Source organism: Chlamydotis macqueenii, chromosome 8 (genome assembly GCF_036417535.1).
Source record: "Chlamydotis macqueenii isolate bChlMac1 chromosome 8, bChlMac1.mat, whole genome shotgun sequence".
Lineage (NCBI taxonomy): Eukaryota > Metazoa > Chordata > Aves > Otidiformes > Otididae > Chlamydotis > Chlamydotis macqueenii.
In genome coordinates this window covers 29,282,840-29,306,390 of record NC_141563.1, presented here as the reverse complement: position 1 = coordinate 29,306,390, position 23,551 = coordinate 29,282,840, and the positions used below count along the sequence as shown (strand labels likewise).

The window sequence follows — 23,551 nt, the reverse complement described above, 5'->3', positions numbered from 1 at the left end:
TGGGTTAATGCCGATGGTGTCACACTAACGCTTCAAGGCCTTGACTCAGACCAGAGTCAGGGGAGTGATAGAACTCAAGTGATTTAACAATGTTTTGATGGTTCCTCGGTGGGGGACACAAGGATGAAAAACAAATCTGCTGGCTTCCAGCCCATGGCCCATCCAGAGGGGGGTCAAAGCTGCACCAGAGGTGTTTCAGCTGCATTTCAACATTGAGTCTCCTCCTGCTTATGCCATCATGGAGCCCCTGATCCCCTAGAGCCCCTGATCCAACTGAGCCACCTGCTCCTCCGTGTCAGAGCTCAGAGCCAAGACCCACCCCAAAGAGGGGACAGCAGGCTGCAGCTCTGCCATGCCCGTTGTAGGGCAGAGGGGAGCTGCGTCTCCGCCAGCCAATGATTTTTGTGCTGCAGGATCAGCAGTTTTCCTCTTCCTCACCCTGTGGCCCCATCCCAGTTTAGGAACCCGTCCTTACCAGTCAAAGCCCTCACTGGGGTTTGAGCTTGGCTGGGGTTCAGGAGACCTGAATTCCAGAGATAGAGATCTTCAGAAGCTGCTCATCTCGCCTACCTTAGAAACATGCCTTTGAGAGGCTGGATTGTCTTCCAGAGCTGTCTTATTCCACACAAACTGTAGTGGGAATACAGCTGAATAGCTCCAGCTACAAGCCTGCATCTGAGAGAGCTACAGTTTATCTCACCATTAAGTCCTGTTGAAGGCCAGGTCATCTGAAGGGGTGCCCGTCAATCTTCTTGATGGCACCTTCAACAGGTGCTGCTGACAGCCTCAGTCTTGCACGTTAAGGAGGTGAAGGGGTCTCACATTGCTTGCCTCCATCCCCATAAGCATCCCATCCTTGCGTGCAGTGTCCTGCTCCCCACCACCACCTTTCCTGCGCTTGAGCACCTGGTGACAGTGTGAGTCAGGGTCCTGGCGTGCTTGGCATGGCTTTTCATCCCTTCAGAGCCATTGCTTGGAGAAACTTGTGCTTCCCTTTCCCTCTTTTCCTCGATACCCTCTTCTTTCTCCTAGAAGATAAGCCAGATGCAGTCCTAACAAAGAGCAGGGCTGGGAGAATAGACCTCTGCCACTGGACATGCACTGCCCTTTGCCTTTGCACGGGGGTCGGACACACGCAGGTGCCTGCTTCAGGGTGGGGAATTGCTCACTGTCAGCCTCCAAAGGAGCCAGAGCATTGAGCCTGACATTCCTCTCAGGTGGAAAGATGGTTCCCATTTGAGTCTCATCAGATGGAAAGCTCAGATGGACATCAACAGGTTGTGTTCCCGATGTTGCTGGCTGACCCCTCTGTCATAGTGTGGCCGCAGATATCGTAGTGTAGCCCTGTATCTCTGTGGCTGTGCTGCTTGTGGAGAGGGTGGATGCTTGCAGTGTGGAAAATGGCCAAAGATCTGGGCTCCCAGCAACCCTGGCCTAAAGGGAAGCTAGCAGAGATAAGACTCTTCTTTGGCTCATCCCGTCTTCTCTGTTGGCCGCAAACCAATGTGTGATATTGCTTACTCATTCAGACATGCAAAGGCAGTTTGCTACACTACTGCAAATAAGTAGTGGCCTTCTCTGGGCCAAAATTGGATTCTTTAATCTGATCCAGGTTGAATTATTTTATTTTTTTAATGAACTGAACCTTGCAAAAGCATGAGCCTCTTGGCCTTGCTCCCACAAAGGGCTTTAGGATGTGCTGAGCTGTAGGTATGGGCATAGTAGCCTTGCTGGGAGCACTTGTGGGCTTGCAGTGCTCAGCATCCTGCTAGTCTGGGACCAGGAGATGCAGCATCCTGCAGGGTTTATCCCTCAGACTGCAAGAACAGTGTCCGTAAGGAAGGCAGTGATGAAGAGATAGATAAAGCTTGGGGGAACAGAGCCTATGCTGATCTAAAGAATCCCTTTGGGAAACACATCAAATACCAATATGAATATTTCAGGAGATGGAGACTTCGCATTCCTTTTGAGAGGTTACTCCAATGGTCTTCACAGTTAACTCCTTGTGACTTGTCTCTAGTGTGATTTTTTTCTACTGTGATTTTTTTCTTTTCCCCCAAAATACTCTTTTTTGCTCTTGGTTGAGCACTGATTCTTTTCTTTCAAATGTGTAGTCAGACTTCTTGCCAGCCAGCTTGTTTACATACTTCAAGGGGCTGGCCCCAGCACTTTAAGCAGATGTATTTTTCAAATCTTGATTAATAAATTTTGGTGACATAAATAGGTCTGGTTAGTTCCAAGAATAATTGTCCTCACTAGCAGAACATTATTTCTGATCAGCAGAAAAATAATGTGATCAACTCCTTTCACATCTGTTCATTAAATGAAAAGGAAAAAAAAAAAATTGGGCAAAATTTGTTTGAAAAGAAACAGGAAGCATATGCTTAATATCACTTTAAAAAAAACTAAACATTGTAAGGTTAACATCAAATCACAAATGCAAAACAGCCATTATTGTATTTACTCAAAAATTTTCCTTCCATTTACTAGCTCTTTAGGTTTTCAATGAAAGCATGCCTTTTTCAGAGTTCAATCTATGCTGGCACATTGTCTTGATAAGCTTCTTTCATCAGATGCTTTTGTAAGAAAGACTGTCTGAGTCCACATTGGTTTACATTTATTAAAAATAGTTGTCATGTGTTTATGTAGCTCCTTTGATCCAGAAAAATCCCCAAACACTTTCTAAGTTATGCTGAAAAGGGTCACTTCCTCCGCCCTGAATAGAAACTGTTTTGGGACCGAGGTATGGCAGCAGATTAAAAATATATAGAAATATCACCATAATTAGGTCGGTCCTCACCCCCTCAGGGCACCATCAGTTTTTCATGAGCTTATGAACAATTTCTGGGACCATAAAGGTGGTTTCGACTTTGGGGCAAAAAGTAGTGAAAATACCATCTTCCTAGAGATGATTGCTTATTTTTCATCCACTTACTTTTGCTTTGCAAGTAAAGAAGCAGGGGTACCTAGTGCGCAAAGCACAGGACTGGGAATGTCTCAGCTAGACCTGCTGTTTCCAGTTTTGGACTTCTCACCCCAGAGAAGGCACAGATCATCTAGGCAGAGCCAGGGGAGAACAGAAAAAAAAGGATGGAGAGAGAGCACCTGAGGATTTGCAGAGAAACGCAGAGGGACTTGTTTGTTTAAAAGGCAGAATGCTGAGGTGAAACATGGTTAAGTCTTCAAAACATGTGAAAGGCTGCAGAGAAGAGGAAAGGAATAAACCTGTCCATGGGGACAGGAGAAGTCACGAACTTGCGCTGTAGCAAGGAAGATTTGGTGAAACATTAGTCAGTAATTCTGGATGTCAGGAATGGTGAAACGCTGGAATACATGTCTGCAGATACTCTGGAATCGCTATCATTGCAGGGTTGTTTTGAAACTGGATTAGACATACGTGTCAGGAGGGGTTTAGATCTTATTGCTGTCTTTGGGACAGAGGGGCCAGAAGGTCCCTCCTGGTCCTATCTCCTGTCACTCTGCTGTGGTGTCACACGTGGTCAGGTGAGCCCTGCTTATGTGGATAAGCCAAGTCACACTAAAAATGAGTTTGTGACCTCTTTGCAAAGTCCTTACAAACTAAACCAGAAGAGAAATTCCCCCAAAGGGGTTGCGTGTGTGTTTGTTTTATTTTTCAGTTTTAAAATGCTCCCAAATCATCGAGGTGCTTCAGCATGTTCCCAGCACAGAGGACTTGAATTATGTAATTGGATTCAGTAGGGTCTGTTTGCAAAGCCAGTGCCTGGGGCCCCATTTTTTGGGAAAGTTTTACACATTCTAATGATGGTAAGACAATATATGACTAATGCACTGATCTGAAAAACTGCCCTATTATATGATCAAAAGTACAAGCTCATGAATATGATACCGCAGGTCATTTGGCTAAAAGATACTTGGAGTCTTCCAATTTTTTAAAACAATCCCGTACACAGAAGCAAAACATAGAGGTATCAACAGTGGAGCCTGTTCACCCTAGATCATGTGGAATGTTTTACTAAAGACATTTTTATCAGACCAAAAGGCTCAAATATGGGATATCCTGGGCTGGCAAGAGAAGGCGTGATAATAATTTAGATTATTATCCCTCAGATCAGTGATTCATTTTTATTATTCTCTATGGACATTTCAGGAATGATCAAAACCTCCCTGAGGGCAATGGAAAGTTTCCAGTTGAGTTCAGGGGAGTCAGCGGCTGCTTTCGTCCTTAGGGAAGGTCTGAGGGTCAGATCCTGTGTGCACATAAAGAAATGCTGAGACGGGATTTGGAGAAGTCATCCCCTGACACCAGGGCCACCTCTGAGATTAGGCTGGAATCTAACCTGCCTGTCCAGGGCCCCTCTGTAACCCCTAGGAAGAGAAAGACCCCGAGCAAGAGCAAGTACCTGCCAAAGACCTGCACTGGAATGAGGTGGAGCACCTTCTGGAGAAGTTTCTCTCCCCATTTGCTACAGAAACAGGCTAGTTAGAAACTTGGAGATTCTACAAGGAGTTTTATGGTATTTGGTAAAAGGGGTCATTCTCTTTAAATATCTCTGAACCACTTTGGCAGTGGCTAGCGTGCTAGAAGTAAAGTTGCATTTAAGAAAATGTCTTATATGTAGCAACTGTGATTCATTTGCTATTAGCGTGCTTTGTACACATTAATGGAAATGCGCTGTTCTTCTCTTGTAAAGCACTTCAGGATTTTTTAAAAACAAACCCCACCTAACAGTATTTATCTTAACAAAGAAGCCTTTATAGAAATCTAATGTATTGAAAACAGAAAATTACCTTACTGACTGAGGAGAACAGTGGTCAAAAATTCTCAGATCTTTTGATGGTAAACCTTGGGATTTTAAGTAAACTGTAGAGGAGTTCTCCCAAAAAAAAAATACCTGTTTTCAAAGGAGGAAAAAAAAAAATCATCAAAAAAACCCGAAACACTGGCAGTTGACTAGAAAATAGAAGCATCATACAGAAACAGTTGACTTAAGGCTGCTTTAGGAATCTCTTAGATGTAGTTGGGTGATGAACGGACTTGTGATTCTTTTCTGGGTTCCCTGGCCAGACTGCATCTCCCACCGGACACCTCACACAATGCATCCCTGAGGTGCAGAAAGACGGTTTGCGCAAGGAATCTCACTGGAGGATCAAGCCCATAGAATGTGTAAGGAGCAGGAGACACCCAGACAGCAAGTCTGAATGGCATTTAGCAGTGTTTTTTAAATTGAAATTGAAAACCAGACCCTTCTTGCAGTTTAAAATTTTATCTAAGGGCTAAGTTGTATAGTTCTGTAAAGTGACAAACAATAACCAAAAGATGAGTACAAGCACCTACCCATAGTTAGGGAAAACTAGTGCAGGGGAAAAACCCCAGAATTGTGATCCCACTGCCAGTGTGGCCAGATCTGTGCACCATGGCATCTCTCACCAGGATAAATGAGGTCTGGACCAGACGTTGGAGCATGACTGCATTTCTGTTGAATTACTCAGAGCATGGGGTACCTGGTTTTGTCAGAGGGTACACTTTAATGATGCTTTTTATTCATTGTGGGAAGGCCATTCATACTTGCTGTTCCGCATTTTACAGGAGCTTGGGTAGACAGTGCCTAATCTGGTACCATTCTTGCCAGCACTAAATTAACCACTCAAAAAGGCTGGACAAATTTGAAACAGCGACATTAGCTTATTCCAGATCAACTTTGTATAAAGTGATTGCAGTGGTTTTGATGCAATAGAGCATAAGTTCTAAAGCTATGTGTCTTGTATCATCGGTTTAAGACATAAACAAACCACTCACCATGGGAATTCAGATAAGAGCTTCCTCTGGCAAGGCTTGTTTTCAGAATTTTTTATTTGCAGCAGTTTGTTCCTCTGGAACGAGCACTGCTTCTCACTGTCAAAGACCTAATACTGGTTAGATAGATTATCTGCTCCCATGAAGCAATTTCCATGTCTTTAATTCTAGACTGCCTTTTCTTTTTAGTCTAATACGTTGCACATTAGTTAAGATTACTTCTAGCTACAGAACAAGTATCCCACCCAGAAGATGTGGTGACAGTATAAAGAGGAAATGAAATGAATTATCCCAAAACCCGAGGTGAAGTGTAATGTGCAGTGATTGGCTTTTGGATTTTATGTTGACCCATGTGTGTTAACCAATGCCCTCTTCTGTGTGGACTCTGCTCTTCTCACAGTTTGTGATTGACTCAACACATTTGAAGCATCTGAGCTAAAAGCTGTCTTGTTATTGCTTTGATAGAAGAAAGGCAAAAACCTTCAGTGCTACTAAATTCTGTTTCTGCACATGAGTCTGGAGCAAGGTATTGTTCCTGTTATCTGATATTATGCAAGACACAGCCTTTTTCTTCCAAGGTCAAGATCTCAGATACCGTCACTAAATATCTATAGGACTGCATAGCTTCTTACCCTGTAAAAAGTTCACTTGACAGTCGTTTTCAGTGCCTTCAAATCCCATTTATGGAAGATTTTTAAAGTAACATAGAGAATCTGCAGGTATTAGTGTCACATCTTATTTTCAGCAGAACTTGTCTTTTTTATCCTTGCTCCACAGCAGAATGCCTTGTTTTTAAGTCCTGAATCCACCTTGTGCAGCCTGCATGCTCAGTTGTGCTTCTCTGTGACAATTGGTGGATTATGGATTATCCAATAATGGATGCAATGGAAGCATTTTATGAAATGGAGAATACAACTTGAAACTTCAAAATCAATTTTAAATGAACCTTTTTGACCTTGAATGTCATGGGAATCATGATGAATTCCAACCTGCCCATTCAAATCAAAGTACTAACTCAAGCTACAATCAATAAGCAATCACATCACTACTGAGGCAAATCTGCAGACAGGGAAACTTCACACTGAATCTGGTTGTGGCGTTGTGATTGGATCCAAAATGTCCTAAAGCTAGGAAAAGAAATGAAGCTGCTTGGTCTCCCGTGCTCAAGGTTGTAAAGGGTTGTAAGGTTGTGCTCAGATGTGTAAGGGGATCCTGGGAAATTCCTTATGGCTTGTGGAACAGGGGAAGGACATGCTTTGTGGCCCCTCCTGGACTTAGTATCCAGACCACGGTGGGTGAGATATGTCTCTGAGACATGACAAATTTTGAGTGCTTTGGTGGCAGGAAGGTACCTAAGAACATAAGAATGGTGTCACCCTGGGTCAGCACAAAGATACACCTATCACAGTCTCTCATGCTGGCCAACAGTGTATGCTTAAAAGATGAGTGCAATAAACTAGATATATCAACAGTGATCCTTCCCTTGCTTATATTCTACCAGCACCCAGAAGCTGAGGGACACCCTCAGTTGGAGCTGTTTCCAGACTGTCACCCTTACCAGGCCCTGGGGATCTCCCTGCTTGTCTAGTTCAAATACTAATGATAATTTTGATGGTCACTGCTATTGTTACAGCCATGCAGGATGGCAACTTGCAGAGTAGAGAGAAGAGTTCTCCTGTTTAATTTTCTTCTCTTGTGTTTTCTTTTAGCACCACCACGTTGCCTTCCTACATCAGGATAACCAATGGCTACATCACAGTCAAACCTCCCATTTGGATTTCAAACCGGCTGGATCAGAGACCGCGTTCAGATCGCCCATCCCAGCCTCAGCCTACAAGCTCAGCTTCAGCCAGCCTTTTACGGCCATCAATAACTTCTCCTCTCTGGGTGGCTATAGCTTCTTTTCTCCTGAATCTACTGCAGCCTTCCTGACCATATTAGTATTACGTGCAATCCCTCGGAGTAGAGAAGAGAGCTAATTTATGAACGAATTGGAGGTTATGACAACAACAATTACAAACTGGACCTTCTCAGTGAATCAGTAGTGCCTTCTAGCTGATTTTGTCTCTTTGCCCAGATACATTTTGAAACTCTAAAGCTTTATTGTAACACTGACTTACATCTTCTTTTTGTAGAAGGATCTTTATTTCCCATAGTGCTATGGGGTTTTGTAAAATATACATGTTCATATTAAGGAAAAAAAAAGAAGAAAAAGAAAAAATGTATTTATTCGACTCATAAACTTATTTTTTCTTGTTGTATATGTTAATAACATCCCTATTAATCAGTAGCGATGGTGAAACAGATAAATTAATATTTTCTATATTTGTTTTCTAACTGACAACTCTGCAAAGGTCTGAACTGACACCAAATGAATGGCTTCTTTGTTTCTTTAACCCTTACTTTTTACAGAAATTGTCCAATAACTACATATCTGCTGAACTTTTTTTGTTTTGCTTTTTTAAAATCTCATTAACATAGCTTCCATTGAGTAAAGCAGATCCTGCTCTCTGTGGCCTATGTCCATTAGAAAAATAAGTGCATTCTTAACTCAAGTTAGCTGCTACAACCTAAAATTCTAGTTATTTTTATATGACTTAGTAAGTCATTAGTCAAGATAACCCTCTAAGGTCCCCTGTTGTCATTAACACAACTATTTAACTTCTTTGGAAATTACCAAGTTCCCTCTTTGCCCTGGGATTAATGCATTAGCTAATGCAAATTAAGACACTTTTTTTTCTTAATAAAAAATTGCTTTTAAAGTCTGGATTAATCCCACTGGAATTATTTTCTCCTCTCCCTCATCTTATATAAACACAAGCCTACAACCTTTCCCAGCATAAGTGAGAACAGAACTTGATCTGTCTATAGGGTATAAAGATTTAGTATCCTGGTAATCTATAGAACATCTTTGTACCAGTTGTATTAATGCAGATGGACAACCTGGAGGGCAAAAAACATCTACTAATTCCTCTTCATCTTGCTGTATGATGCTTAGATCTGGTGTCTACATGCTGACTTGCCCAAAATTTTATCAAGACTGCAGGAACCAAATTAACCCTGTGCAGAACGTTCCTCTGTTCACAGTCTGTACTATGGTACCTCTGTTGACTTGGAAAAGTTAATGACACCTGACACTTACTGTCTCCAAGCAGCTATTTCTCATGAATGCGATGGACAACATCTATGGGGGAAAAAAAATGTGCATCTTAAAAACTATTATATTTAATAAGGCATGTTGATTTTTCCCCCCCACAAAACATGACGTAAAATCCTTTTGGATACAATAGTTTCAAACAGAAAATGAATTTTGGTTAAAATAGTGTTTTTCTTTCTAAGTCATCTACAAACCAAAAATCAAAAATATGTGATGAAAACATCTTAGTTAAGAAAGAAGACTCAAAAACCAGAAAAATACAATGCAAACTTTTCTTTATGAAGAAAGTATAAAAGCATTGCTTTTTCTCCTTGAACAAAATATCAGATGATAATGATGATGGTGATAATAACACAGATAAAAGTCTGACTGAAAAAAGTCATATCACTTTCCCACCAGCCCTACAGCATGGTCTCCAGGACTGGAGAGATGATTCCATGCAATCTTAAAGTCTTCGCAATGAGATACAGTTTAGGATTCATGGTTTGTTTGTCATTGTACCAGTTCATTCAGGAAAGTAGGTTAGGAAATAATTCGACTACAAAAGGCACATAGTTTTATTTGAAACCATGATGAAATACTGAGCTTTTTCCATCGTGCATCCCAATCCATTGCCTTGCATAGGCCAGGGAGAATACAGATAACGTCTTTTTGACTTACTGCACACTGTGACCTCCAGCCTTTGCTCTATTTTTAACAGAAAGTTGTGCAGATTTGTGGTCAGTTTAAGTGGGTACAGCAGACAGCACTGTTAGCTGCCCCTATTTTTTTTCCAAGCACAACAGTTGATAAGGCTGAATGGAAAACTGAGCTTTGCCCCAAATGTGAGCTTCAAGCACGCCCTGTGCGTTTTTTTATATTGTGTATTTTGGCTAGCAGAAGATTAGAGATGTTAGTTTTGGACAGAAGCCATTCACCTTGCATAATATTTATTGCATGGAGCTGGATATTGGAAACGTATTTTGAGAACTTTCATTTTAGTTTTATTTGAGTGATTACCCTAGAAATGCCTTCATTTGAATATAATGGCTTAACAGACCTTCAAATTCAACCTTAATGCATTTTAAAAGATGATAGGTTCTCCTGCTGTATCCAAGACAGAGAGCAGAACTGACTTATAATGTATTAGTCAGAAAAATGTAACTGGAAGTAAGGTAGGCAAATCTTAAGGGTGATGATAAGTTACACAGTAAAAGTGGACAGCCAATGAACCAAAACCCTTTGAATTTTATTTGCTGTAATTTGATTGAATCCAGAAATGATTCTGTGGTACCATCTCAGAAATAATTCCAGGTGTTACAGTATAAATAGACAAGACCACATAAAGATAAGGGAGAGAGAAAAGGGCAGAAAACAGAAACAACTTTTGTCCAAGACCGTAAGGAAGACCACCAGTAGGACCAAGACCAATTACAGTTCTACAGTTTCCCAACCTGTGGCTTTCTCCATAAGCCTCTGGGGCTTTTTTGAATATTAGGAGCACACAAATATCTCCACACTCACAGACGTTGTTATACCACACAGAATAGTTACTGCGTTTGTCACTATGAGTTTTTTTCCTAAGTCACTCCTCCACTGGACGGTAATATTCAATATTCATTAGCTTAGCTATCACGGTATGTTTGGATATCACAGTATGTAAATAGCTTGGCTATCAAAGTACATTTTGATGTACTTGCATTTCCTGGCATTTTGTCCATAACTCCCGTTAAATGAACAAATGTTACTGGAGCTCACCAAATTTCCCTTGCGCTGGTTCCCCCCCCGTGCTTCTCATACTGCAGTGCAGGTGTCGAAGTGCTTTGGGGTCCACAGACTTGACATCTGCCAGCTGAAAGCATCTAACTTGCTCAGTCATCTGGTTAGGGGAGAAGACACAATTTACAATAAATAGAAGATTAAGTAGCTTTGCATAGCGCCTAGCTCAGGAGCCTCACATGAATGGCTTCAGCACAGTTCTCTAAGCAAACATTTCTTTTATTCAGTTGTCTTACCCAAATGTACGACTTACTTACTTAAGGTAACAGTCCCGTACATGGCATGTAAGCATAGCAATACTAGAAAATGAGACCCTCACTGTGATTAATAAAATGGGTTATTTATTAATCAGCTACAGCAGACCAGTATTTGTTAAAGTACACTAACACTGTTAGCACAGATCTCTGCACATCCATTGCTATGGCTCATGACTGTGTTCACCGTGAGTTTAAAAAGCGTGCATCAGATTTGATACATGCTCTTGAAGTGACCCTGTGGGTTTCTTTTAGACTGTGTTCTTTCATCCGAAGGAAAGCGCAGATTCCCATGTAATCGCAAGATTCCAGGAGCAGGAGATCTAAGAACAAAAACATTCATGCCCACTATGTATAATAGCAAACACCAGTGATACTGTTTACCTCTGAAAAACAATCGAGTCATCCAATGTCTAGCAATCAAGGATATGACTTTGGATGAGTCTGAAGCTGAATGTTCCTGTGAGTCATCTTGTTAACATAACTACAACCAACAGCAATAAAATTCACATTATACGTAACGATAACATTAAGCTAATTATCTGCCAAGCTCTTGCCCTGGTGGAATAAATACCCCACACCACCAGCAACAGATCTAACTTCCACTCCTTCGTTGTTTTAATGCTTTTCTTGCCTGTGCCGTTTAACTACAGATGCTATATTAACATGCATTGCCACTTGGAGAACCAGTTAGTAGGCTGGGACAGAAGGTATTTTATATTTTATGACTGATGATGTACTATCTCTGCAATCCCTCGGGCTGTTGAATAATGCAATACCTCTTCTGGCAATAAATGATGAACATGATTTATGATAACTATGCTTTATACAGGTGTCAAAAATCTGCTTTGTTGAACTTCCCTTCCCATTCCTCCAAGCTCCACTGTAATTTAGGAACACCCAAGGTTCAGAGTTGTATATTTATCTAAGAAGTTCTTCAATATACAACTGTGGAGAGGGAGAGAGATGGAAAGAGGGAGAACTTGCTTAATCTATGTTTAGTGCATTGATTAGTTGAATGATATGACCCAGTCATTACCATATACCACTGTTAGGGAGGACTTTCCCGTCATATATTTATGTTAGAGAAACCAAAGTGCCAAAGTTATTATCTCAGCATAAATGTTATCATTCCAGACTTTTCTTAGTACTGTAAAAGATATTTCTATATTATATCCAAAAAGCATATAGACTTTTGTCATATCTCTGAACTGATCGATGTTCCAAAGAGCATGCTGGAGTTCAGCTTCAAGTTAAGCTTCTTTCAGCTTAACTGAAGCAGAAAGATAATTGCCTACTTTTGAGATCATGGGATGAGTGTGTGTGTGTGTGGATGTACGCATGTGCGTACATGGATGCATGTGTTTTGTCCTCACCCAAATACAACCGTTCCTGTCACTAGTGTTTCAGGAGGCACCTTAATCTAGCTAAAGGCAGAGCGGCCTTTCCGATAACTAGTCAATACTTTTCTTCTACAAGAATATTAACTATCCTGCAGATTCCTGGTCACACTGAGTTTTCAATTGCATGTTTGTCAGTTTTCAATTCAAATGTATTTCAAATATTTTTTCCTGTTCCGCCTCCTGCTTTCATGGACTGTTTTGAAGAGTGTAATAAAAAGATGCTTTCTAATATTATTTTGTCAAAATATTTTTGTAGCATAATATATTAATAAAATGTTATTATAAATCCATAGCACAAGAATCTTGTATGTCTGAGTTCTTTCCTTTGCACTAAAAGCTAGGGAATCACTGAAGAAAGGGAACATTCAGTTTGTGCAGTCCACGCACACTGCTTCTCTATTGGCCAAGACCAATATGGGAAGAGGAAATCATACACTGGGGGAGGTTCCTCATAAAATGATGTGGTTTTGTCAAATCCATTCCTGCAGAGATGTGGAGAATATTTCTGTGTACGCTTTCATTGGTGAGAAGTTGCTGCCTCTGATGTGTAACAAGTCTGGAGCAGCATCAGCCTCTGATCTGCATCACTCGAGAGAAGCCACTTGGTTAACTTCATGGCATGTTTTGAGTGGGGCTTGGGGAGAGGGGAGAGCTCCAAATGGCAGATACAGGACCTGGGAGCTGAGCTTGCGCCTACCGTTTCAAAGACTTTTGATGGGAAAGCACAGAAATGAAAACACCAAAGGCCTTTTGGGGGTTTTAGAAGGATGAGGGAATGCAGGAGCGGGGGTTTTACAAGGATGAGGGAATGCAGGAGCAGGGCTTTTAAAGGACATTGACCTGAATTCTGGGGGGAAACTGGTGTATGGATGAGGGAGAGGTTTGGGGGTGTTTAATTTCTACATCTGCTCATTTGTGTACTACCCAGGGTAGCATGTGGTGGATCCCGCAGCCTTTGGAGCAGGCACAGTGGCACATGGAACCACAGCTGGGAGATGGAGCAGGACAAACACATGGAGATTCAGGAAGCGCTCTGGAAGGCTAAGGAGAGTGCCGGTGCCAACCTGGCAAGGCTTAACAGGGGGAGCCCACTCTGTGCCACAAGCTGCTTCACTTCCTCTTCCCGGGCAGCAAGGAACAGGCAAGAAAACACCCTGACAGCCTCTGCAAGATGTTGTTACTTTCTGAAGCGTCACTGGACCTTTGTCAGCCTGAGTGAAAGCAGAACTGAGCTCATTCCTTTTAACGACTCCCGTCCCTTGCTACTAAATCCGTTTGCCCGGATACTCACAGTTGTAAAACACCATTGCGAGCCACGGAGCTACACCAGCCACGCTAACGTTGTCACTGCTGTCACTGCTGTTGGTCCTCAAGCACTACCCCCAGGAAGCACAAAGTGGGCTTTCCTTTGGAGCACGGGACAGCGGGTCCGGGAAGCGAGGCTTCATGCTCAAACCGGCTGGAGGGTGCAGGAAAGGCCCGGTGAAGCCTCTGCTTTCACATTTGACGGCAGCAGGACACACTTTCTCCAGTGCAAACAGTTGGTGTATTTTGAACCACTGTCGTTGCTGCTAGCAAATAAAGTAACCCTGGAACTATGTCTCCGTTGGGGATGGAGCAGAAGCTACTTCTCCACACCAAGATACAGAGACACAGAGATTTACTCATTTTTCTTGGCGTGTTCCTCTTCCTTGCATCCAAATTCTGCCTTGTAGCTGACACTGCAGACTTCTTGCTGACCGCAGCATCATTGTTTGCTGCTTAATTATGTGCTGAACCATTTGCTCTTTAACACTCTATTTTGAGAGGACTCCATCAGCAAAGCTGGTTTAGAAATATCCACCTTAGGAAACGCAGTGGGAGGTACAGGCAGTTCAGCTGAGCACAGGAAGGCATTGCTGTTGCAACACAGAGGGGAACTTCTCTAAAAACATGGTTAAAAAAGAGCCCATCTATTGAAATACCAACCAGACAGTCAAAGCTGCTTATGATCACTGTTTTTATACTCGCAGCCGGTTTGGAGAGTCCATGTGGTCCAGCCATGCTCTTAACCCTTCCCCATGCTCCCTGTCCCGACCAGTCTTGCGCTGCCAGACATCCCTGGCCCCGGCCAGTCCCAGCTGCCGAGTCCTTTGGCTCTTCAGGGTCCTGCTCAGCCACGGGTCTGAGCGCAATATAAACCTTCAGCCAGCAGAGCCAAAGACCGGCTCAGTGGTGCCATTTGCTTAAGCTTCTCCTTCCCTTGACCTCTCTCTGTACTCCTAGCCTGTAATTGCAGCTTTTTACTCGAACTTGAGATTTTCCTGTTTATAGATTTGCACCAGAAAGAGATGAAGCTGTGATGAGAAAAGTTCAGGATAGAAGACTGAGTTTCTTGTGGAACAGCTTAGTGTCTGTGTTGCATCCAGCAGCCTATCTCCTTTTTGGATCACTGCTTTCCAGATCCCAAACAGCCCGCATGCCACCCACAAGTGCTCCCCACGCTGAGTGGGTTGGAAGGAGTGGTTAGCTAAATGAAGCCTCTGTGTGCTCTCTGTGCTTCAGTCTGCTCAGTCGTTGCCAATTGTTTCAGCTTGTGACCTTCTAGTGTTTTCCACTGAGAGTGCAGATCCCTGCCTGGACTTGCAAATGTATATAACACCTTTCGCGGCCTATTGTGAATGGTAAAATTAGGCCAGTGATCCCCAAGGGCCTGTGGAGCACAAGCAGACGTCCCCGGGTGGAGGTTTGCACCCATGTTTGGTCCAGGTTAAGGACGGATGGCTTCTGCAGAGCAGCTTAGTGCAGAAGTACCCAACTGCAGTCTGCTGCCATATTTGTTTATTTATTTATTTATTTTTTAACCAGTTTGAGCTTAAATTAAAATGCAGAGGGTTGTTGGTCCTCTCTTCCTGATGAGTATTTAAATGGGGTAAAAGTACGCTGGAGAGCTTTTGGCTTTTGGAGAGAGATGTCATTTTCCAGCAGAGAACTCAGATGCCTGTATGTCTTAATCTTTTGGCTAGTCTCATTTTTAATTTATTCTTAAGCATGTTCTGCTGTGAGCAACAAACCTAATGAAGGCTTTTGGTGTTTTTTAGCATATCTCTCCCCTTCAATCCACTGCAGATTTGACATTTGACATTAATACTCCAATATTTATTAACAATTGAACTTATTATGTCTCCCCAAGCAGAGATGCTAATAGAGCCTCCCAGTTATCTATTACCTGCTCTCTGTTCTCATGAAACTCCTAGAAATTATTATAGTTGAGATCTCCAACCCCATGTGAGCAGTTTCAAAAACTGCTGGCAAAGGAGCAGTTCCAGCATGCTCTGATCACGTAACCGTCATCGGTTTAGGAATGAGGCTACAGTACGACTTACAGGTAAATGTATTTGAGGCAGCACATCTGAAGGGAAACACACCATTCTTGTGTACTTCACCACCGCTGAATGAGAGCAGAGCTGTTCCTACTGCCCCTGGGTTGTGGAGGGACATAGTGTGTCCTACCAAGCTGGGGAAAGATGGAGTTTAGCTTAACGTTATGGCAGTCTGTGCCTGTGGCTCCAGACTCATCTCAAAGATGTCTCCACCTAGCACGGCCACGCAAAGGAGCTCCATAGCATCTCCAGGGGCTCAAATGGAGCAGAGGGGACCACTGAAATATTTCAAAAGCTCAGGGCTCAGCTGAGTGTACAGGTGGAGCCAGAGGAACTCCAAAACTCATAGAGGATGTCCAAAGACAAAAATAACCAGACACTCACAAGTCTGCTGCCAGTAATGGAAACAATAGTGATGGAAAAAATAGTACGTGCTTAGATTGCTAAATAGCAGGATGGTGGAAATATGATTACTTAATTTCACTGGAGTCTAAAAAAAAATAGAATATTGAAACTTTTTATTGAGCATTGCAAATTCCGTATTAGTTTTTTTAACATATTTTTCTCGCACTACAGAGAAGCGCCCTTTAATAACTCCCTGTTACATTCAGTGAGTGAGTTTCAGGTATTGGCTTTGGAAGGGCAGATAGTAATGGCAGTGAAAACCTGTGCAAACTGGGATAAAAAGGTGTCCAGCAGCCACATGAGCTACACCAGCCCATGCCATCTCACACCCCTAAGGATGCTCTTTGTGTTAGCACAAGAATGTCTTGAGAGCACCACTGTGTGAGGTTCACATACCAGGACTTCAGGATGATGGGACAGACCTCAAGGCCAAGGTCCTGGCATTGCCACCATACTTCTGCAGATGTGAAAAAAAGGAGTCAGGACTCAAAATCCCAACAGGTACATTTTTGAGTTAATCCGTGCCTATGTAACAGCCTGTATACCTCACAAACTACTCTGCCCGCTCCCCAGGTTTAACATCTGGCAAACTGCACTGTGTGTGCAGCTTTGGTGAGAGTTAGAGCCAATGTCCAGCCAAAAGCCTTCCACTAACTGCCCTGGGCTTTGCACTGAGTCCTGAACACCTGATCCATCTGAGCAGCAGGTCCCAATCTTGCAGTCTCAAACACCTTTCTCCACAGCATGCTAGCACTTCATGAGGTTGGATTGCACCTTTGGGTGCAAGCCATTGTCCAAAGCACTGCACTTCATTCCTTTTTTCACATTTAACAAGGATACAGTTAAAACGGCAGAACAAATTACACGGAGCCAAACCTCCATCGGGCTGATTTTCAGAGGAATGATAACAATAACAACTGCGACAGTGAGTTCATGCTAACAGCTCTCATTCACACCTGGAGCTCCCTGCCTTCTTGGAATGAAGTGCAGTTTGAACAAAGGGACAAAGATAATGTGAGAAAACATCAACAACAGGCAGATAGAGGCAAAGCAAATGAAAGACAGATGTAGGAAGCAAAGTGGGAGCTTTCTGCTTTGATTTGCACAGGCCTTGTATCTTTATTGTCCTAAGGAATATCAGTTTGTTGTCCTAACAATATCAGTTCTCCAGTCTTCTTGCGTGACTTATGATGCACCTTTTCTTTCTTCATGTGAGAGCCATTGGTTTTAATTATAACATGATGGCTACACAGCCGCAGCTATTTCTATGTGGCTGAATTATTTGAACAGCAGTGCAGTAGGGCCTTTTTCTTTCCAGAGATCTCTGCAGCTGTTTGTCTTGGCAAGGGTAGATTTGTCCCCAGCTTCATCCTGTGTGAAGTCCTTTCCACCCACTCAAGTTCACTGGAGCCTTCACCTCATTTTTAATGGGACCATTATTATCTTCTCTTTTGCACTGGCAAAAATAACTCTCAAAAGGGGAAGAGACAGAAACTCACACCTACCCATCTTTCTTGAACAAACTGTCTTCATCCAAAACGTAGGAAGCAAACACTTCAAGGAATTTGCCAAGAATTGTTTTACTCTCAGCAACAGTCCAGACCAAAAGTGGACGCAGAGCCTGTGATATCATCTCTCAATCAGAAGGATCCTCCTGAAGACACATTAGTTCAGATAATGTGTGCACTGCAAACACAATAGCGGTAGTTATGTGGTTGTAGGATGGACAATGCTGTTTGTGTTCTCTGGTTGTGCGTGGGCCAAGCGTGGCCCTAGCGTGGCCCTGAGGACAGGATCCAACCCACACAATGAGTCTATCCTGCTGCTGCCTTTTCCTCCAAGGGAAATGCAAGCAGCTCACGAAGAGCCAAACATTTTTCCTTGACCCTGTTTGTAGCAATGCTCATTGAGTCTGATTTGCCACTACTGACTCCATGAGGGAGGGCAGATGGAGGCATCTCTCTGTGTAGAGCCTGGGGCTAGAGATAAGGCTTGGTTCCCCATCGCTGCGGGTTTAATGGCGGCACACCAACACTTGGGTCTTTCCTTGTGGCTGAGCAGGCCTGTAAAAAAACATATGAAGTGAGATCATTATGCATGTGGAGAGAGGAGAATTCTGAGATCTGGTCGGTTTCTGTTCATAATACTTAACTTTATTTGAAACCTCAGCCTTCCTGGGCCATCTTTATCCAAAAGCGTTAACACTAAGGGAGGGGAAGAAACACTAAAGTATTGGTGTTAATGGAAGACTCAGACATGAAGACAAAAGTGTATACCAGGTTTGTAACCTCTGTAGCCTGCTGCCAGCAACAGGCTCTGCTTGAAAGGAAAGTACCTATCTCAGCATGAGGTCAAGAGGAATAATAAAACTCTAGTCATTCAGAGGTAGGGAAGAGGAGAAAAACACTCATAAATGTGCTGGCTTATGTTTCTCTTGAACTTTCAGAATAATTTTTCTCTCCTGCCCAGAGATTAGTCACAGAAGCAAATGATACCATATCTGGGAAAAAAGTTGGATGGATGGAAATATCTTTGGGGAGAAGGAGAGGAGGAAGGGAGCAGACACATACTTCTCTGTGTGCCTTTCTTACTTTCCCCTTTCTCTGAGCCTGAACGCACAAATGAAAGAGTTGGGAAAAAGTCAAGTGTTTGGGTCCAGCCTAAAGCCAGTGGGGGATTTTCCATTGTTATGTGCTGGGTTTGGGGAGCTGACCTTGCTGCTCCACAACCTCCTAGGGCTCCCACTCTGCGAGAGGCTTGATTTCTCCCAGAGGCCTCAGCGAAATTATTTTCAACACATTTTTCCAAAATGAAGGAAAAAAAACCTAAGGAACTAATGAAAGTATGCTCATAAATGCCACTGTTTGGGAAAGTCTAATGCTTGCTATGGTTTTCCTCCAAGTACTTTTGAAGCACTGAGTTAGACTTCACAACACCGAGAGGTGTCAGGTAAAGGACAACCTCAGCCCCATCTTAATAAGGTGGGAAAATGAGGCGGACAGTGGATTTTATGACATGCCTGAAATCACAAGGGACAGCTATGGGAGCAGGATTCAGAAAGCAGCCCTTCCTCTATGGTACACTGTTCTCAGAAGCATGGCTCATTTATTTCAATTAATAGAGCTTTATAAGGGCTCCCCTGCCTCCTTTTTTTTGGCACAAATTGCTGCAAAGACAGTGAATTAAAAGCACCAAAGGGCATCGTTTTCATTTAGTGTTTAAAGAAGTTCTTTCCATAAAAGCAGAATATGTGAAATTTGCCCAAAAGAGTAAATTTAGGAATAACCTAGAGGATTAGAACAAAAAATAAGTGTCTTTTTAAAAATCTTTTCTTAGAGAAGGCTGACCTGACAGTTCTACTCTGGAGTGGTCTTTCTGTGTAATACCAGTCAAGTGGTTCAACCAGGGACTGGTTCCTGCCACAATGTTCACTCAAGTGTTGCAGGATTATGGGTTTTTCTGACCACATGAGATGATATTGTTTAAAAAGCATAAAGCATGTAGACCGCTGCCTCCTCATTTCCCCTCTTCAAAAACATACAAGGTGGGATTCAGTTCATGTACCATGCAATGTCTGAACACTGTCATCCAAGGTTGCTTCCTTCAATGGCGCCACCCAGACTGACTCTTCCTTTAGAGAAATATTTCTAGCTTATGTGACTTTTGTCAGCTATTTTAACAGATGCTGTTGTGCTTGGTCCCAGCCAGCTTCTGCCCTCACAACGCAGTTATATGTATAATGTTTGCAAAGGCATTTTACTTCATCTCCTATGAAAAGTGACCAACTTCAAAATCATTTTAAAAAATAAATAAACCCAAAACTCAACAATGGCTGACTCACATTCAATGTTTGTGCAGCTTCTCTGTTTGCTGTGGCCAAGCAAAGTATTTCTGATGTGGCAGGGATGTGTTACAGTTGAAGTTGCCAGGCAAGCTAGGGATTGGACAAGGTGCAAAAGAGCTGTGATCTTCACCTAAAACACTTCCACTGCAGGATCTGCCCAGAGCTTAACCATGTCAAAACTTAGCATCTCCTGGAATTGCAGTCCACTATCATCATCCACATAACACATTTTGGTCAGAATTGCAGGACTGAGTGATGCTGAGACATTCAGTGAATGCCCCTAACTTTGGCTGACATTTTTATTAAATACATATATATATATATATATATGTATATATCAAGTAAACTCAAAATGGTCCACTATGAGACAGCAACATGTAGGTTTTAACTTTGGCTTGGAATGATTTCTTGTTACAATGAGCTTTCATACTATGAGTTCAGAATTAAAAAAAAAAAAAAGCAACATGGTTTGGCTTCATACAAAATAAATAGCCTTACGTGAAACAACCCAATTTTCAATTTTTTTCACAAATTTTTAAAGTGCCAAAATAATAATACATCTGTCATTGATAAATAGCAGAAATATTTAAATGTCAATGAATGGAAGAATCAACATTTCTGCTCTAGATGAAAATGTTGCTTACACATGTTATAGTTTCATTGTTGACTTGCACCTCCCCGCTCTCCTAGCAGCACATTCCCATGTTCATCCTAGTACTAAGGCCAGGAGTTGGACTTTGCTTAGCTTTTGTATGGGCCTCTATAACTAGGGCCTTTTAAGTACTCCTTCCTTTTGAGTTTATAAAGCCTGTTATTAACAATAATTGCTAATGGATGGGCTCTATCCAAATCAAACTTCTTGTAATCCTCCCATACTTCAGACTGCTGAAGACCTCAACTCAATTCTCTCTATTAGCAAATGTTGTCTTGGATGCAATCGTTGCATGGAGCAAAATATAATTGCAAAGTGATAATTTGATGATGATGCTGCTGAAGTACTGGGCTGCACAAAGTAGTAGTCTTTGGTTAAACCATAATCACAGCACTGAAAACCATTGGTTAATCATGGAAACTTCATATTCAGTGTGGTCTTTTATGCTGTTCCAAGATATTATGAGAAATGTCCATAAGCAGGCTGACAGGAATGTATTTATGCTATTATTCACATCTTGTGGCACACGCACCACATGCCAGAGGTCATCGGCTTGTGGTTTGTTTTTAAAAAACAGGGTTCATGAGTAAGATCCAGTGTTTGAAGATGAAGATGTCTGCAGCCCTCTGTTCTCTTTATTAGGAGAAATTAGGCACCATCTCCAGCCTCATTTCAATAAATTGTACTCTCTTTTACCCTTTATTTCTTCCACGATAGCAATCTGAAGTCACGCTTAGAGCATCATATGGGGTGAGGTAACAAGGTGCGACTAACGTGTGCTACAGGTACCAAAAAGACTGCCCACCATGCCAGGACACACAGATGCACAAAACCAGCTCGGCGCTGAAAAGGCAGCACAGTGAACTGCCTCTTGCTTGGGTGGTAGTTGAACAGCTGTTTCAGCTGTGACATAACTGCTTTTAAACTTCAAAAGAAATCTATTTCTGAGTTGAAAACATATGGATTGTTTCATGAAAAGGCAAGGGCGAGATGTTAGCAGGCCAAGTAGCGGGTAGTGGACACAGTGGAATTACAGAGTACACATAACATCCTGTCAGTCCCGTCTTCCACTCAGCTGTCACTCCTTAGGGGTCCAATCCTGCAATTTTTTCTCAAGCAATAACCTCATCCATGCCAACAGAGTCTGCTATTTCATCTGCTGGTAGCCACGCTGGAATGTGTTTGCTTTAGGAGTGATTGTGTGCTTTGCTGGTGGGCTCAAAGGACAGATAAAAGCTAGTGCCCAGCTCCGCGGCGTAGTTTCTATTGAGGTGAATGAACTCATTAGTAAAAGATTCCTTTAAAAAGCTGGGTCTTTTGCAAAGGCAATGCGAGTCAGACCTTTTGTGGGGTAGGTGGAGTTGAAGCACAACCAGACACAGCTCAACTCTGTTTAATGCTGCCTGCTGCCCCGGTGAAAATTTCCTGATGCCATTCGGGAGAGGCTGAAAGAGCGCAAAAATCATCCAGACTAGGCTTGGGGGCCTGGAAGTCTTACAGAACGCAGAGGATGCCTGTCTCGTTCAGAGAGTTTTGCTGCAGCAGGTTGCACAAATGCTCTGTGACTCTGGAGCTGCATCTGAAATTCTGACCAAAAAAAATGATGGAAACGTTTTGCTGCAAAACCTGATTTTTATCTTACTAATACGTGCAAGGAGGAGGAAAGGGATTTTACCAAAAACAAGCAAACAGATTCCTGTCCAGAGCTACATCATCAGCCTCCCAAACCCAAGTTTTTCTGTTTCACTGCCATGGGAGCCCTTCCCTTTCCACGAATGATGACCGAAAATTTCATCTTGCAAACAGCTCTCTCAATTAAATGGCTGCCCATGAATTAACTCATTGATGCTGGCAGCTAGGACACAGCAATGGAAAAGAGGTAGGAGAAAATGGTATGTTTAAAAACAAATGAAATGTCTCTCGACTGCCAAAACCACAGTCAGTGGAGGGATGTGGTGGTGGTGGTTCCAGACTGTGGCAATGAAAAGCAATGATTGTTTGGCTCTTTTAGGGGAAGGGAAACACTCTCCAGCAATATCATTACCCAATTAGTCCTGGCGACGCTGCTGTGGAGAAGCAGCACTCTCGTGAAGAGATGAGGATGAGCTCCTAACACGATGGAGAGCAAACTTGGAAGAGTGTGGTGGAGGTGAGGACCATCAGTCCTGGTGGGACCTTCCTGCTGAGTCCAAGGGGCTGGAGGTATCTCAGGCACATGAGATTCGGTGTCTGGGGATCTGCTGTTTCATTCCTACCCTGAGAACCAGCTCCCCAGGGAGCAATAAGTGGTCCCATCTTTCACCGCAAAGACACTGGGGACCACAATGCAGACAGTACGATCTGCTGCCTATAAATGGTTACAGCTTAAACCAAGAAACGGTGGTACCAGAATGCATGGAATACTTCACATAGAATATCTTTATGTTAGGAAACAGGTTAGTGACTAAGAGAGCTTGAAAGAGGACTCTGACATGAGTCATCTCAGCCTCTGTCGAAATCTTCGTGCTGGCACTGATCAGCTCTCGGATTTTTAAGGGCAAACTCATGAGCTAGGCATCCAGTGCTCTGCTACGAGATGAGAAAGTGAAGAAAACCTCACACAAGCAACACAGCCTTAAGGAATTGTGCCATTTCAAAAACACACTGGAAAATATTTCCACATCACTGAAAGCATTTGCTTGGAAGTCTTGCACTGGGTCCATAATTGCTGTCAGGTATTGCAACTCCAAAATAAATTTAATTAGTCCTCAGTTAAATCACCCTGCTTCTAGAGTAAGGGTTACACTGTGCGGCTCTGTCCCGTAGACTAAATATCCTCACGTAAATGCATTCTGGCATCAGAGATCTGTGTAGGTGGGTGGCTTGGAGAGGAATTTATGCTAAGTCCAGAGTAGAAGTTTGTGTGAAGAGCAATCCCGAACACACATTGTCCTTTGCAAA

General features: G+C 42.7%; 1 protein-coding gene across 1 annotated transcript in view; it reads left to right on the top strand.

Annotated features, from left to right (window-relative positions):
* The window catches only part of TRABD2B (TraB domain containing 2B), a 291,275-nt gene extending 278,635 nt beyond the window's left edge, over nucleotides 1-12,640 (top strand). The window contains exon 7 of the mRNA XM_086754014.1: nucleotides 7,486-12,640. Coding sequence (XP_086610140.1) covers nucleotides 7,486-7,708 — 223 coding nt within the window. The 3' untranslated portion in view covers nucleotides 7,709-12,640. The remainder of the gene's footprint in view (nucleotides 1-7,485) is intronic.
* The last annotated feature ends 10,911 nt before the right edge of the window (nucleotides 12,641-23,551 follow it).